Source organism: Myotis lucifugus, unplaced genomic scaffold (genome assembly GCF_000147115.1).
Source record: "Myotis lucifugus unplaced genomic scaffold, Myoluc2.0 scaffold_3, whole genome shotgun sequence".
In the NCBI taxonomy this organism is placed as follows: Eukaryota; Metazoa; Chordata; class Mammalia; order Chiroptera; family Vespertilionidae; genus Myotis; species Myotis lucifugus.
Window position 1 is genome coordinate 18543276 of NW_005871051.1, and position 14997 is coordinate 18558272.

A 14997-nucleotide genomic window follows, 5' to 3' on the forward strand; every position below is an offset into this window, starting at 1 on the left:
TCCAGCGCCGGGCAGTCAGCTGCGGGAACCCTCGCCGAGCCTCGGTGTGGAGTGGAGAGGGCAATCTCCCAGCCAGCCCCTGGGTCTCCGATGAGTTGCACTCCGCCAGCCGCCGCTCCCACCATCTGTTTCGTAGCAAACCCAGTGCGAGTTGCTCCCGCGTTGGGGAAATAAAAACAGATATAGAAAGGAACAAATAAAAATTAAAAAGCTAGATGCTTTACTGGTGGGGCGGTGGAGAGGGGACCGGTTAGAACCTATCGAAGCAAATCGAAGGGGCTGGGCGCTGGCGCCCGCAGAGTGTCGGCAGGGAGCGGCGGCACCGGCCGAGGCACGGCTGTTTGGGGCGCCCCCTGCAGCAGGTCTACAGTCGGAATCCTGGAAGACAGAAAGCCCCAGGTAGGGGTGAGGGCGAGATTTGGGACCAAACCTGCCCGTCCCTACCACCCCTCAAACCCCTCCGTTGCCGTCCACGCGGCGCTGGCCGGGGTGCCCCCACCTGCCGAGCGGCGGCAGAGCGATGACGCGCGGCCGCGAGGTGAGCACCACCTCCCCTCTGCTCGCCTCCACTAGGATGTTCTGGATTATGTTCTCCAGCAGCGCCTCCTGCAGGTTGGCGAAAGCCGGGAGCCTGCGGGGGACCAGAGAGTAGGTGTCAGCGCTGTCACCCACCACAATCACATTCTCTGCTGGCCTCCTCGGTGCTGTACCGTGTGCCACGTGCGCTACCTGGATTCTCATTGACCTCCCCACCCTCCCAACACTAGGCGGCATCCTCGTTCCAAGTTTACCGACACTTAAAGAGCCCAAGTTGTCAAATGTTATGTTGCTGGCACAGTAGTGTGATTCGAACCCAGGCAATTGTAGTCCACATCTCTCGGCCACGTTTGGGGAAAGGCATCCAACAATGAGAATGTACAGAAGGGACTACATGGGGCCTAGGGAATCCCAACCCCAAAAGAAAGCAACCGCAGAGCAGTCCCAGGGAAAGTGGTACAAGAGGAGGTGGAACTTCTCTCCTGGTTCTAGAAACCAGTTTAAGAGATCTTGAAGACTATAACTACTCTCCTTGAAGTGGTATGATGGTGAATGTTCATAGGCAGGTCTTGGAGAAAAAATTAAAGCTCAGATTGCCATTCTGCAAATACTCCCACCCAGGCCTTACCCTTCCAACCGTTGAACACTGAGTTGGAAGACGCGCGCACAGGAGGCCACCCCAGTATACCACTGTCTTGCAGGAAGGATCCTTCTGCACACAGCCCTCCTCCCAACCCTCACCTGGGTCTGGCTGCTCACCTGCTGATGGCCACCTTCTCATCCTGCTCTCGCTCCTCCTTCATTATGATCTTCAGCTGCTGCTGCCACCACCATTTCAGGGAGTCCTGGGACGAAGGCTCCTGTGTGGTTTCAGTCTCTGTCCAGGTCGACTTCTCTTCCTTCTCCTTCATCATCTCTTCATCCTCCTCAGGCTCCTCCTTGCTGCTCTCTTCCTCCTCTTTCTTCTCTTTCTCCTCTTCTTCTTCCTTTTCTTCCTCTTCCTCTTCCTCCTCTTCCTCTTCCTCTTCCTCTTCTTCCTTCTCCTCCTCTTCCCCATCTTCCTCCCCCAGCTCCCATTTGTCCTCCTCCTGCTCCTTGCCTTCCTTGTCCTCCAAGCTGCTGGAGGACAGAAACAGGCCTGGTCCTACGTGCAGGCTGCTGGACTGGGCCATGAACCTGGCTGACTGCTCACTCCAGAACTGGCAAAAGTAAGGAATCTGCTCCACTAGGCTTTGGTCCATGGCTTCATGGAAGGTCTTATCTTCCAGCAGGCCCCTGCGTGGCAGGGAGGAAGAGAAGGGTCTCACTGAGAGGCCTTGTGGCTCCCTGTGAGGCTTTGGTTTCAGTGTTCCCCAAGTAGTGGTTCTCACCTACTGTGTCCACAAACAGGAGCTAAGTGGGGGAGGGAAGCCCTTGGTCCATTGCTCCTACCCCCATCCTTCTTTAGAGGAAGGTATCTCTGGACCCCATGGAGCCTTAGAGGTGAACATTATATGGTAGAGACAGAGCCAGGAAGTCTGAGTTACACACATGAGGGACAGGAACCCCGAGGAGAATGTGAACTGGCTCTAGACATCATCTACCAGCCGTGGACAGGGCAGAACTTGGGACCCAGCCTTGATGATCCCTCCAGCCAGCTCTATTGGAGCTGTACCATCCTAGAGAGCCTGGGGCCACCAATGGGAGGATCTTGTGAGGAAATTTTATTTTCCAGGAAAGGAAGGGCTAGGACTTCAGCAGCTGTGAGTGGACTCAGAATTGACTGAATGGGCTGGAGAAATGAGGGTTAGGGTCCACGGGGTGGACAGTCACCTGATGATGGTGGTGAGACAGTCAACCAAAAGCTGCTTCTTCTGCTTGGAGACAGGGCCCCACGTGTCAGTGGATTCTTTCTCAGAAGCCTCTGACTCCTCACTAATGCACGTCCTCTTTGGCAGCATCCTGGTGTGAGCCATGACATTGAGTGGCCTGGACAAGCCACCATGCAGGGACTGGGGGCACAAGCAGTGGTGGTGGCCTCCCAGTCAAGAGGACATAGTGCTACTGCATTTGGGGAACTAAACCCGACCCTCAGAGTTGATGCAGGACCTGGAGAGGCTCCAAGTTGGAAAGGGAGGAAGGAGGGATGGGGAAGCCTAGGTGGGTTCCCTGGAGGCCTCTGGCTCGCTCTTTGCCTCCTCTGCATATTGGCTTTAGCAGTAATGGGGGCATCTTGCCATATTAGCCCCAATCTCCCCCACCCCTGCCACTGCACCTGTTCCAGCCCTCAGTAAGGGTTGGGTCTGGGCAGCCCCTGTTCTGGAGAGGGAGCGGGGTAGAAAGTAGAGGAAGGAGACCCCTCACTCCCTGAGAGTTCACCGGTACAAGTAGTGTCGGGGAAAGTCAGAGAAGAAGTTGTCCAGGAAGTAGTCGATGGCATGGGCGCGGGCAGTGAGGCCCAAGTAGAGCATGCCTGGCGAGGGTGGCTGGGGACAGGGCCAGGATGTCTCCTCCTTTGGGATCCTAAGATTCCAGCTGGTGGGTGGGTCGAAAGACTGCTGTTTCTTGATGGGGGGCAGCGTCTTTGGGAAGAGGGAGGCAATGATGGCAGGGGCTTCAGGACTGTACTCCCATCACCAATGGTCTTTTGGGCCATGCAGGGGTTTGACTCTACCCTTCTAGGAGGCTGGACCAGGGGTTGGAGGTATCTTTGAGAGCGAGCAAGGACCCTCTCAAGTTATCCAAGGAGATGGTCCTGGGGCTTATTGCTTTACCTTGTACCTCCTCACAGGTTCATAGGCTTCATAATATGCCCTTTTCTGTGAAAGCAAAGAGACCCCTGCTTAGGATACAAGAGGCCTAGAAGCCTGAAGCCAATGCCAGGACCTGCTGCCCTCTTGAATTTGCCCAAGTTCTAGAAACACCTTCTTCCAGAACCTTCCTTAGGAAAGTGTAACCTAAAGACAAGGAAAATCTAGTTATCCAACTGAAGGAAAGAGGAGGTGCTGCCAAATATGTGTAGGCTGCCCCAAAAGGCTTGTCTTTGTGCCCTAAAACTTTGTGGTTTGGTGTGATAAAGAAACAGCCTCTTATTAAGATTTAATTCAGAAAAAAAAGGTTTAATGCAGAAATCCCTTCTTCTGTGGCCTCAAGATATGATTTGCCTCCACGGTTGGATCAGAGCTTTATTTTTTAAAAATATAATTTATTGATTTTTTTTACAGAGAGGAAGGGAGAAGGATAGAGAGTTAGAAACATCGATGAGAGAGAAACATTGATCAGCTGCCTCCTGCACACTCCCTACTGGGTATGTGCCAGCAACCAAGGTATATGCCCTTGACTGGAATCAAACCCGGGACCCTTGAGTCCACAGGCCGACGTTCTATCCACTGAGCCAAACTGATTAGGGCAGGTCAGAGTTTTAGAGGGGAGCAGTCCCTCCTCGGAAGCTATGTGGTGGACACAAAGGTGATCAAGGAACATGAATACTACCATGGGAAAGCTATGAGATTGGAGGAGGAACCAAGATACATTTTGTCTTATGTTTATCATTGGTCTCCCCCGACAAATGCTCATAGCATGTTTAATGAATGCTGGGGGCAGGCACTTTACATGTATTAACTCATTTGATCCCCCAAAGAGCACTCAAAGCAGATAATATTTTACTCACACTTAAAATATTTGGAAAACTTTCATTTTTAACCTTGGGAAATTTCAGACATATATAAATTTGTATACAAAGAATCTTCCATTACCCACCACCCAACTTCAACAGTTAGCAACTCACAGCCAATCTTGTCTCATCTCTACCCCACCTCTGAATTATCTTGAAGCCAATCCCAGATGTCATATTACCCCCCGGTTTACAGTTGAGGGAACTGAGAGGTTAAATAATTTGATCAAGATCACAGAGCTAGAAATTATCCAAACCGGGCAACTTGTTCCTTGAGTCTACACCTGAAACCACCGTGCTGCACTGTTTCCCATCAGAGGGTGAGCTCTATCTTGTTTCCTCTGGTCCCTAGTACCCAGCACTTCAAAGGCACCTGTTAAGTACTAGCTACATGAAGCAGGATGGTCAGCCAGCCTTCTGTATCCAAAGAGTCTCTTGGGGAGATATTATGATTAGTTTAATGAAAGAAATCTACTCTCTTAAGGCAGGCTGGCCAGTTTTGCATGTAAGACCCCCTCAGATCATTACTTCTGTCATCTCTGGTAAGGCCAATCAGAAATATCTATGGTGTTCAAGGCCCACTCTGCCCTCCTCACCTTCACTTTCCTATCTGTGATAGTGAACTCCACTTCCTGCCGCACCTTCTCATCCTGCCACTCCTGCAGTTCCTTTTGGAACTCCTTCAGGAGGTCCTGCCGGTACACCTGCGGCACAGGACAAGGAAAGAGAAGACCAAGGTCTGGGCAGCTTGCTGTGGGCCCCCGTCCTTCCAGGAGCTGGTTCACCCTGGGGATCTGGGGATCTGATAGGGCTGGGAGTTGTGCTCTAACTCAGCTTCTTTCTGGGGCTGATCCTACCTTGCATACCAGGTCCATGCTGTAGAAACTGGCATGCACTGAGGCCTTCAGAGTTACCACAAATGGGATCGTCTCTTCCGGAGCCACCTTCCCTTTCATGGGGCTCACAGACACCTGTTGGTTTGGGGAAGGAGTCTCTGGAGTTTCACAGAGATGGAATGGGACAAGCTGAGATGGTATGGGATGAAGTGGGATGGGATGTATGGATGGGAGGGAATAGGATGGGGCGGGATGAGATGGGACAAGGGGGTAGGTCTGGAACTCTGCTGGAGGTTCAGAATCTGTGGACACAAGCGGCTCTCACCTCCCCGAAGTCTAGAGGCTTCAGTTGCCAGGCAAAGACAATTGTCTCATTTTTGGAGCTGTTGTTAAGGAACAGCAGGCGGCTGCACTTGCTCTGCACAGGAATGTTTCCCAGGGAGACGTGAGACTGGGACAGGAAGACATCCTATTGGTGGAGACAACACAACAGCAACTTTGGGATGTGAAAAAATAATAATCAGAGCAACCACTACCAATTACTGAGTGCTTTCAACAGTCCAGGTACCATGGTAGGCAATTTACATGCATTTGATCCTCCCAATAGCCCTATGATACAGGTTCTACTGCTATTCCCATTTTACAGATATGCTGCTAAGGTTCAGACAGCATAAATATTTTCTCCAAAGGTCTCTCACAGGTGACGCTTGGGTAAACCTAGCTTTACTCTGAATCCTATGATTTTGACCATTAAAATGGGCTTGGAAAGGCTGAGAAATCAGAATTCGCTTAAAGAAGACAGAAATAAAGAAATAGTTTGAGGCCCTGAAGAATGGTTATAAATTAATGGGTGACCAGCTGTTGTTATTGTCACTGGGGACAGAACAGGAGCTGTGTTATAGGGGTGTCTGGGAAGACTGAGGCCACATGAAAGGAACACTTTTTCTCTGTCCAGACTGAGTGCTTCCAGGGCTGGGACTTTGTCGGACTCTTTTCTGTGTTCCCAGGGCCTCCATAGTGCGTATCCTGCAGTAAGAGTCCAAAAGGGTAGTGGTGGAAGGGTGGACAGGCAGATGTAGGAGCGGGTAATGATTAGATGGTGCCTGGAAGGATGGATGGAGAACTGCAGGGATGGATGGATACATGGATGAGTAAACTGGCATACAGGTCAGTGAGGAGATGGATAGATGGGTGGATGGATAAATGGGTCAGACCTCCCAACAGTGAGGAATATGTGAACTAAAGGTAGTGTTAGTGACTCTAGATATCTTTCAGCAAAATCCATCTAGGTCCAGGGGTGGGCTGTTCTGTTTGAAAATAATACCTTAGAGCCCTAGGTATTATCTACCCCTTCTTTCTACGCCTTCTAGTAACCTCACCCTAATGCCCAGAGAAGAGGGTAGACTGGCTTGAGCAGGAACACCTGTGGTCACTAGGTGGCAGGATAAGCCTCCCATGGAGCTGGTGCTGCCTCCTAAATCTGGAGGAAGTCTGGTTCCAGACTTCACCTCTGTATCTCTCCATTCTCAACATCATACAATTTCCTTCCCAGCCTCCCCATTCCCATGCACTGGCCACCCTGGGCCCTCAGGCTCCTCCTAGGCCTCAGACCTTCCCAGCTCCCTTCCCCCTACCTGTCCAGGAGCCATCAGCCTTGAATGTGTGGAGCTGTTGTCCCATGAGGAGATATTGTGGAAAGGCGCTGTATCCCCCAAGGCATGGGGGTCATAGCCCACTCCCTGGAATTGGATTTTGGCTGAGTGCCATCCCAGGATGTGGATGGGCACCTCCACCTGGGAAGTTAGGAGGGTGGGGAAAGGACTAGTCAGAGCAAGGCCTGCTGAGGAGGCCAATTTCAAGCCCCATGTTAGCCCAGGCTGCTACTCACTGTGTAGGTCTTGGCCTCAATTGGTGAGAAGATCCACAAGATCTGAGCAGTGGTGCCTGGCTGGATCTCCCCTTCAGGGTTGAGGCAGCAGAAGATGGGGTGGTCAAAATTTTTTGCCTGAACCTGCAACAGGATGTCGGTCTGGACCTCATATGTCACAGGCACCGAGCCACCGTTGTACAGCTCATATATCTGCAGGGGGTGGAGATAAGGAAACCTCCATATGGGCTCAGAGCTGCAATGCAGAGAGCCTGGGATTCTGTGTCCACTGCGGGAGGGCAGATTGATCTCCATAAGTCACACTTACAGTCCCAGAGCTCCCCTAAGTACCTCTGATTTCCCTTCTGGCTTCATCATCCAAGAAGTATATAACTGTATTTTCAGGCTGTGATATTTTAAGATAATCTGTAATTTTCATTTTATTTGCTCTGAACTTACCTTTGTCAAGGTATAAGGGGACACTTAGCTCATGTCCTTAGTATTGGCATTTAGGGAAATTGTCCAAGCAAGCACCATCCTGACTCTTCATCATTTTCTAGGCTCTGGTTCTAGTCACCTGTGCGACTGCCACTTTCCACATCTGCTACCAGAGGCCTTCCTGCTTAAAGGCAGACAAGGGAGAGCAGAAGGAAGGCATGCGGTCTCCCAGGATTAACTTCAAAGTTTGGGAATCACAGAACGTCCTGGAAGAAACCAGAGATCTTCTGGTCCAATCAGTCATTTTAGAGATGAGCAAACAGAAGCCAGAGAGAATAAAGTGTTCATCTGGACTGAGGCCCAGTCCTCTCATCTTGTTTAGCACCCACTCCTGAATATGCTGACTTTATTTCTCTAGCCTGGACCGTCCTCTGAGCATCAGACTTGTACCAACTTCTACTGGATAACCCCTCTTGGTTGTCTCACAAGCATCTCAAATTTGGCCAAAACCAACCTCTTCACTCTAAAACCTGTTCCTCCCCGCAGTGTATCTCCTTTTAGTAAATGGCACTACATACTCCCAGTAGCTCAAAATAGGAGGCCAATACACCCCTTCCCTCACTTTCTCTCTCTCTCTTTTTAAAAAAATTTTTTTACTGATTTCAGAGAGGTCGGGAGAGAGAGAGTGTGTGAGAGAAACATCAATGATGATAGAGAATTATTAATCAGCTCTTCCTGCCCACCCCACACTGGGGATTGAGCCTGCAACCTGGGCCTGGGCCCTGACTGGGAATTGAACTGTGACCTCCTGGTTCATAGGTTTGACACTCAGCCACTGAGCCACACCAGCCGGGCTCCCTCCCTTTTTTACTTCCCAGATCCAATCCCCAGCAAGTCCCAATGATTCTACCTCCAAAATGTAAATTAAATCTGTTCAATTCTCTCTCTTTCCACTGCCCTCTTGCAAGTCCAGGCCATCATCTGTCATCATGAATGAAAGAGGAAGCTCGCCCACAGTTGTGGGGTTTGGTTGGAGGCACAACTGGGTCTGCTGGCTCCATGTCTGAGGGCATTTTCCATTGTCTGCATTCAGGGCCACAGGAGAGTGGTCTGGTCGCTCTGGAAAGCTCTCCTGGGGCACATGAGCCTTTGACTTCCTTTTTGAGATTCTGGACCTCTGCAAGCTTGGGCATGCTCAGCCTCAGGTGGGGGTTCTGGGAAGCCAGTGAAGTAGAGGGTGACGTAGGGAAGTGAACAGAGCTTGCTGCTGGCGACCCCACCTCAGGTTGTCATTTCTCTTCCTCTAGGCCAGCAGTTCTCAACCTGTGGGTCGCGACCCCTTTGGAGGTCCAACGACCCTTTCACAGGGGTCGCCTAAGACCATCGGAAAACACATATATAATTACATATTGTTTTTGTGATTAATCACTATGCTTTAATTATGTTCAATTTGTAAACAATGAAATTGGAGGTCACCACAACATGAGGAACTGTATTAAAGGGTAGAGGCATTAGGAAGGTTGAGAACCACTGCTCTAGGCTAAATGGCCAGAAGCCCCTGCCCAGAAACACAAGGGCTTCTAAACAGTTGGAAATTTCAGAGCTATAAAATACTTAGGAAAATACTATGCCCACCTCTTGGAGATATTCAATGTATGTTTTCACAGCAAAGGAACCCGATTCCCTCCAACTAATAAAGAAAACCTAATAGCTTCGGGTGAATTCACAATGCAGAAAGATATCCCTCTCAAAGCAGTGATTTTTAAACTGTGGCTGAGACCTATTAGTGAACAGGTCATGAAACCAATTTAGTGGGTTATGTCCAGCATTTTTTAAAAAAGTAACAGAATATAATAAAACAAATCATCAGAGCACTTTGCATGTATGTATTGATTTGTGATCTGGGGTGGGTTATCAGTGTGGTTTGAAGAATCCTGTGCTAGAGAAACAAATATAATAACCTTTCTTTTGCATGGGAACGAGGCCTGGCAGAGGGTTGGGCACTGGGCACCAGGAAACTGAAGCCTCTTGCCTTGGGTCTCTCAGGGTCCAACCTGCAGGCCCACCTCTTAGAGTGAGGGCTTCTGGAAGGCAGTGTCTTTGTCACCCTGTCAAGAACTTTTGCAGATACACATAGATCAACAAGTAGGCCTCTTGGTGAGCAGGACAATGTAGACCACTGACCTGGCGCGGGGGCAGTGTGTCACCGATCCGGACAGGGATGAACTGGTGGACGGTGGAGGTGAAGTGCACATACTTCTGCTCCAGGTTCACTGTCACACCTATGAAATTTATCTGGAGATAGACAGATCATGAGTAGCATCCCTCCCAGGGAGGAAGTGAAGCCCCCAGCAGAGAGATCCAGACCCCAGCTCCTTAGGGGTATAAGTCCCTGCTCCTCTCTTGATTGTCCAATGACAGGATCAGGGCTGGGGCCTCACCAGGATCTCTCGGCCATGGGACACCTTGAAGAGCACTGGGAGGCGATCAGTGCTGATGAACAGGTGGCTGGAAGGGAGGACACAAGTCCAGGATGAGTTAGGGAGCCCTGGTACCAGTGGGAGAACAAATGATCACAGCACACCAGTGGCTTTGAGTTGGCTTGCCCTGGGAGCATGTGGAAGCTGCTGAGTTGGGAAGGGACAAGAGGGGAATTAAACCTCCCCTGTAGGTGGGAAGGCAGAATCCTCCCAGGGTGGTGGCTGCTCAGGGTACCCTGGAATCACACAGTGCAAGGCTAGGATTCTCCGGGAGCCAGGGGAAAGGAGGGATCTCCAGGACTGGAAGTGCAGGGTGGGCGGTGCAGGGAGGGGAGGCGGGAAGAAGCACCTGTATTTGAGCTCCACCACCTGCTCCTGCCCAGGACTCAGGCTCCCAGTCTTGGGGCTGATAGAGAATATGCAATTGTCCTGCACACGCATGTGGTGCAGCTCGGTGCTGTCAAACTCTGTTTGCTCTGCCCATAGCTCCAGGTCGATCTGCAGGTCACTTGGAAAGAGAAAGGCCCTGGGAGGGGGTACAAAGCAGGAGGGGTGAAGCCTCTTAGTCAGAATAGAGAGGCGGGAGCTCTGAGCCCCAGGAGGGAGAGGGGCATGCCTCCCCTCCCTGCTTCATCCCATCTGGAAAGCTGTCCCATGCATGGCTGGGCAAACGTGGCTGCTGTAGAATGTCATTGCACAAGGACTAAACGGGAATTGAAGGCTGGGCGGGCTCCCATTGTGGGTTTGGGGGCTCAAGGGGGTTGCTTATATATGTGGGTCACTTAGAGTTGTCCATTAACCCTGGAGGGTTTTCTGTGACAAAACTCCATTTGAGGCTCCTAAGAATGCCAGCAGTACCAACCCGGGCCCCCAAGAGGGACCGTGTCCAGCTTGGGCACAGGGCAGAGAACAGAGGTCCCAGCAGGACTTGCGTTCTGGAATCTGAAGAAAGGTGGGCCTAGATTAATGCCCCTGAAATGCCTGGTGCTGTAGTAAAGTAGACACTGCACTTGCTGACAAAACAAGTGACAAAGGAGGCCAAGATCACAACCTGAGGTCTGGCACAGAGATGGCCCCAAACTGGCAGAGGCTATGTATGAACAGGGAGAAGTCAAGGGGAAGAGAAAATGGTCAACAAATCTGAAAAGGCTCAATGGGAGTTGGAAAAAGCAAATCAAAACTCCTTCCAGTTGATCTGAAATATTTTCACATCAGAAATGTGAAGAGTTACATCCAGTGCTGTTATGTCTAGGAAGAAGAGATACCCTCAAAAGTAGGTAGGGAGAGAAGAAGCTGCTGCCACCTCTTTTGGTAGGAATTTGGAATAAAAAATGTATATGTGCTCTGACACAGAAATTATATTTTGAGAAAGTAACCACGTGCACACACACAAAGATGTTTATTCAACCTCCTTTGTAGTGGAAAAATATAAAGCACTGGGAACAACTAATGTCATCCAATAGAGGAGTGGTTTCATAATTTATGGCCATGTAATGGGATATTATGCAACTACTAAAAAGAATGAGCTAGATCTATGTATTGATCTGTATTTAGCTAAAGGGAACGTTATTGATATAATGCTGAGCAGAAAGTAGTTTGTAAAATGTGCTATTACTGAGAGAGAGAGAGAGAGAGAGAGAGAGAGAGAGAGAGAGAGAATAACCCTGTAGTTTTCGCTGGGTCTGTATGTTGTACAAGTGCTGAGGGAGGAAGCTCTCATCACCTCAGCAGGGCAGACTTGAAGGGGAGCAGGGGAAGTTCTTACTTTTCTCCCATCACCTTGTGTCGGTTGACTTGTTACAGGTGAATAAACAGCTTTTGTCATTTTTATCTGGGGGTTATTGACCAGTGGAGATCTTGTCATTTTGGGGGTCATCCAAATAGTTTCAATACTTCCATTTCCCTCACCGCCTTCACCCAGTCTCCCTCCACATAATCCTGAGCCCCTTCCCCTGCTGATCCTCTAGTGTGGGCTCCCCCACCTGGGGGCTGTAGCAGCCTCCCCACCTGTCCCCCTGCCTCAAACTGCTAATCCGTTTCTCTCTCCTAAACCCAGACCAGAGTGACAGGTCTGGTAAGTAGATGATGCCTTTGCCCTTCATCCCAGTTTACATCCCATGGATGCTCTTGGGAAGAAGTCCAAACTCTAGGAAGGAGAAGGATTCTAAGGCCTAGACCTTGGCCCCTGCTGGATCCCCCCCCACCCCCCACCCCGCCACATCTGAGGCCCTCCCCTCCCTCCTCATCAATGCTCCAGTCATGCTGGGCCCTTTCCTCTTACCCACGGACAAGCCAGGTGCTCTGTTGGAAGGTTCTGTGCATCTCCCTGTGCTTCTCCGGAGGCTGCAGGCCTAGCTTAGTTGTAGCTTCCTCCGAAAAGCCTTTCTCACGTCCAAAACGGAGTGAGGTGGCCTCCTGCGCTGCACATGTCACCCTGCACCACAGGCTTGTCTGCCCAGAGAGCCTTGCTGCAGGGCCGGGGCTCGCCTGCATTCCTATCTGAGAGCCAGCCTGGACCCTGTGCCTAGGAAGCCCCAGGGAAAATTTAGCCAATGACCCACCGAGTGCACCAGGAAACAAACAAGGTTAGCCGGCCCCTGTAAGGAATCTCCCCTTAAACACTAGGCCCCTAGTATTCGCTGCACCCAGGGCAGAGGCGTCAGGGGAGAAGGCTCAAAGGGAGTGGGCAACGGTGTGGCTCCCTGTTCCCCCCATGCTCTCCTCATCCTTGGGATTCTTACTCCATCTGTCCTGCTGGCTGCCGCCTCCAGGCCAAGTCCACACTCCCGTTTCTTGCTGGTCTTGGCAAAAATAAGACCTTCAGTTTGTTCTTTATAAACTCAGCCGAGACCAGCTAGAATTTTCAAAAATAGCCTTCTAAGGAAGGGAAGGGAAACACAACACACAAAAAGCCTAGGAGAGTCCAGCCATCCAAGGAAGGTTCCCCGTGCCTGGGCTCCTGGAAGAAGCATAGACTGCTTCCTGAACCTCCAGTGATCTCCCGACGGACAGACCCGCGCGTGGGCACTCTGCCTGGGTTTCCTCTCGCCTCGGTTTCCAGCAACCTGGACCCTCTCCACAGAGAGTGGGAGCTGGCTTGCTCCTACACAAACACACATGCACACACAACCCACCAAAATACCCTGCTCCATGCCAGGACACAGGCCAGCGCCGCTTTTCCTGTCCCCCCCCCCCCATCCTCCCCCGCCCCCCAGCCCCGTTGGACCTGGCTCCTGGCCACTAAAGAGCCAGTGAATGGCGGATCCAGAGCTCAAAACGGGCCCTAGGCCTTCCCCATCGGCCGGCAGCCCTGCCTGCCAAGCTTCCTTAGTCATTCAGGGCCAGAGCCCTCCGCTACTCAGAATCCAGCCCTTCTCAGCAGGAGCCGCCTGGGGAGCCAGTGTCCCCAGCAACCTCCACAGGGAGGGGCAGGATAAGCCAGAGTAAGGGGCATCACACCCCCAAGACCCTCTGCTCAGGCAGGAAGGTTCCTGAGCTCCCAGATGCCCTGCCTGCGTATTTTCCACCTCATCCACCCACTGTCACGCCCAGGCTGGACTCCTGGCTCTCTCCCCGGCCTGACCCAGATGGGACACTTCTCTCTCACCTCCATTTAGCCAAGGAAAGTTGGAAGTCATCAAAAGGAAGTTTACTAGGAAATCAAGGCGCGTGGCAGAGACAGGGAGGAAGAACAAGAAAAAGCCCTGGCGTGGAAACGGGATGTTTACTGGGCACCAGCTCGGGCCCCAGTGGGAGGAAAGCCAAGCACAGGAAGGGCCAAGCGTGTGGCTCGGGTCTCCGGCCTGGGCCCCGGGTGACTAGAGAAGTGCAGCCTGCCCCGGGCCAGCCTCCACCCTCCCGCAGCCCCACGGGCTGCGCTCAGTCACACCTCCCTCCCTGACCCCCTGGCAGCAGCAGATCCCTGTCTTTCTCCCCCTCCCCCCACCTCACCTGAGACCCTCTACTCACCCCCATGCAGGCCTGTCCTCACTGGACTGGGGCTCTGTCAGGGGTGCCCCAGTGCCCAGCACAGTGCCTGGTACACAAGAGCTGTTCTAAGCCTTGCTGACTAAGGGGAGTGGACAGGGGCCCTAGAGTGGACAAATCTGGGGTTCAACCTGGCTGTGCTGAGTGCTTAGCCTCCCGTCTGTGAACCAGTCAGCAAAGGAGGACTTCCCACATGGCTGGCATGAGGCTTGGAGGAAAAAGGCTTGTGAAGCAGAGCCTGGCATGGAGCAGATGCTCAGTGGACGCTTCTCATTCATTAAATGTTGAGATGACGGTGCCGTCTCCAGCAGGTGATGCCACCACTTCCCAGCCTGTGGTCATGTCCCAGCCAGTGACAGGCCCTGCGTCCTGCTGGGCAGCCACAGTCCCACCCTGGCCGCCACAGCCCATCGATGGGGTGCCCGCTTTCACAGACGCCAGGCAGCCAGGTCTACCAGCAGCAAGTGAGGGCCTCCAGCACCTGCCCCCTCTGCCCCCAGGCACCTAGCTACCCCCTACGCCAGCCCTACCAGTCCAGGGGCACCACTCCGCTGTTCTTCAGGGCCAGGAGCACCACGGAGGGTGGGGCCTCTATGGTCGCTACCCCAAAATTGAAGTCAAGCTTCAGAGGGGTGTAGACGGGTGCGATTAGACTTGTGCTGTGCGGAGCAGAGAAATGGCTCAGAGACAGGAATAAAAAGAGGGGGACCTCCCAGGGGCTTGGCACTCATCGCCCTACAGGTGGAATTAGGGACTCTGGGACTTGGGCAGCACTTAGGATGCCAAGCTGATCCCTGCCTTCTCCAGGCCCCTCTAGGGATGGGCATGGATTTGGGGGGAGTTAGGGAGCCACTTCTTGGACAGGGCCTGGTGTTGAGGGTGTGGACAGAAAGCTCCAAGAATATCCCCAACAGGCCCTGACCCCCTCCCAGGTTCGGCTCACCTGTGCCTGGTGGGCACCTTGTACATGAGTTCCCCGGGGGTGGGGTCACGCTCCAGGTAACTGTTGAGCAAGTCCAGGGAGAAGAGGTACCACAGGTGCCTGGGGGTGATGCCCTCAGCGCTGCCCAAGGAGCAGACATCCAGCACGGAGAGTAAGGGGTACACGGCCGTCAGGAAGACACGGCACAGCTCCCGCTTCTCCCCAATGTTGTTATCTGGGGGAGAGGGATGTGGATGAGAGGAGTGGGCTCTCCTCCC

General features: G+C 52.2%; 1 protein-coding gene across 1 annotated transcript in view; it reads right to left on the bottom strand.

Annotated features, from left to right (window-relative positions):
- Window positions 1–257: 257 nt before the first annotated feature.
- The window catches only part of CFAP65 (cilia and flagella associated protein 65), a gene marked incomplete at its 5' end in the record, with an annotated part of 29228 nt that continues 14488 nt past the window's right edge, over window positions 258–14997 (bottom strand). The window contains 16 exons of the mRNA XM_023763361.1: window positions 258–378; window positions 500–631; window positions 1297–1812; window positions 2350–2478; window positions 2896–3098; window positions 3291–3335; window positions 4786–4893; window positions 5047–5160; window positions 5351–5494; window positions 6660–6818; window positions 6914–7105; window positions 9515–9625; window positions 9772–9838; window positions 10160–10336; window positions 14328–14456; window positions 14741–14954. Of these exons, the coding sequence (XP_023619129.1) occupies window positions 258–378; window positions 500–631; window positions 1297–1812; window positions 2350–2478; window positions 2896–3098; window positions 3291–3335; window positions 4786–4893; window positions 5047–5160; window positions 5351–5494; window positions 6660–6818; window positions 6914–7105; window positions 9515–9625; window positions 9772–9838; window positions 10160–10336; window positions 14328–14456; window positions 14741–14954 (2561 nt within the window). The remainder of the gene's footprint in view (window positions 379–499; window positions 632–1296; window positions 1813–2349; window positions 2479–2895; window positions 3099–3290; window positions 3336–4785; window positions 4894–5046; window positions 5161–5350; window positions 5495–6659; window positions 6819–6913; window positions 7106–9514; window positions 9626–9771; window positions 9839–10159; window positions 10337–14327; window positions 14457–14740; window positions 14955–14997) is intronic.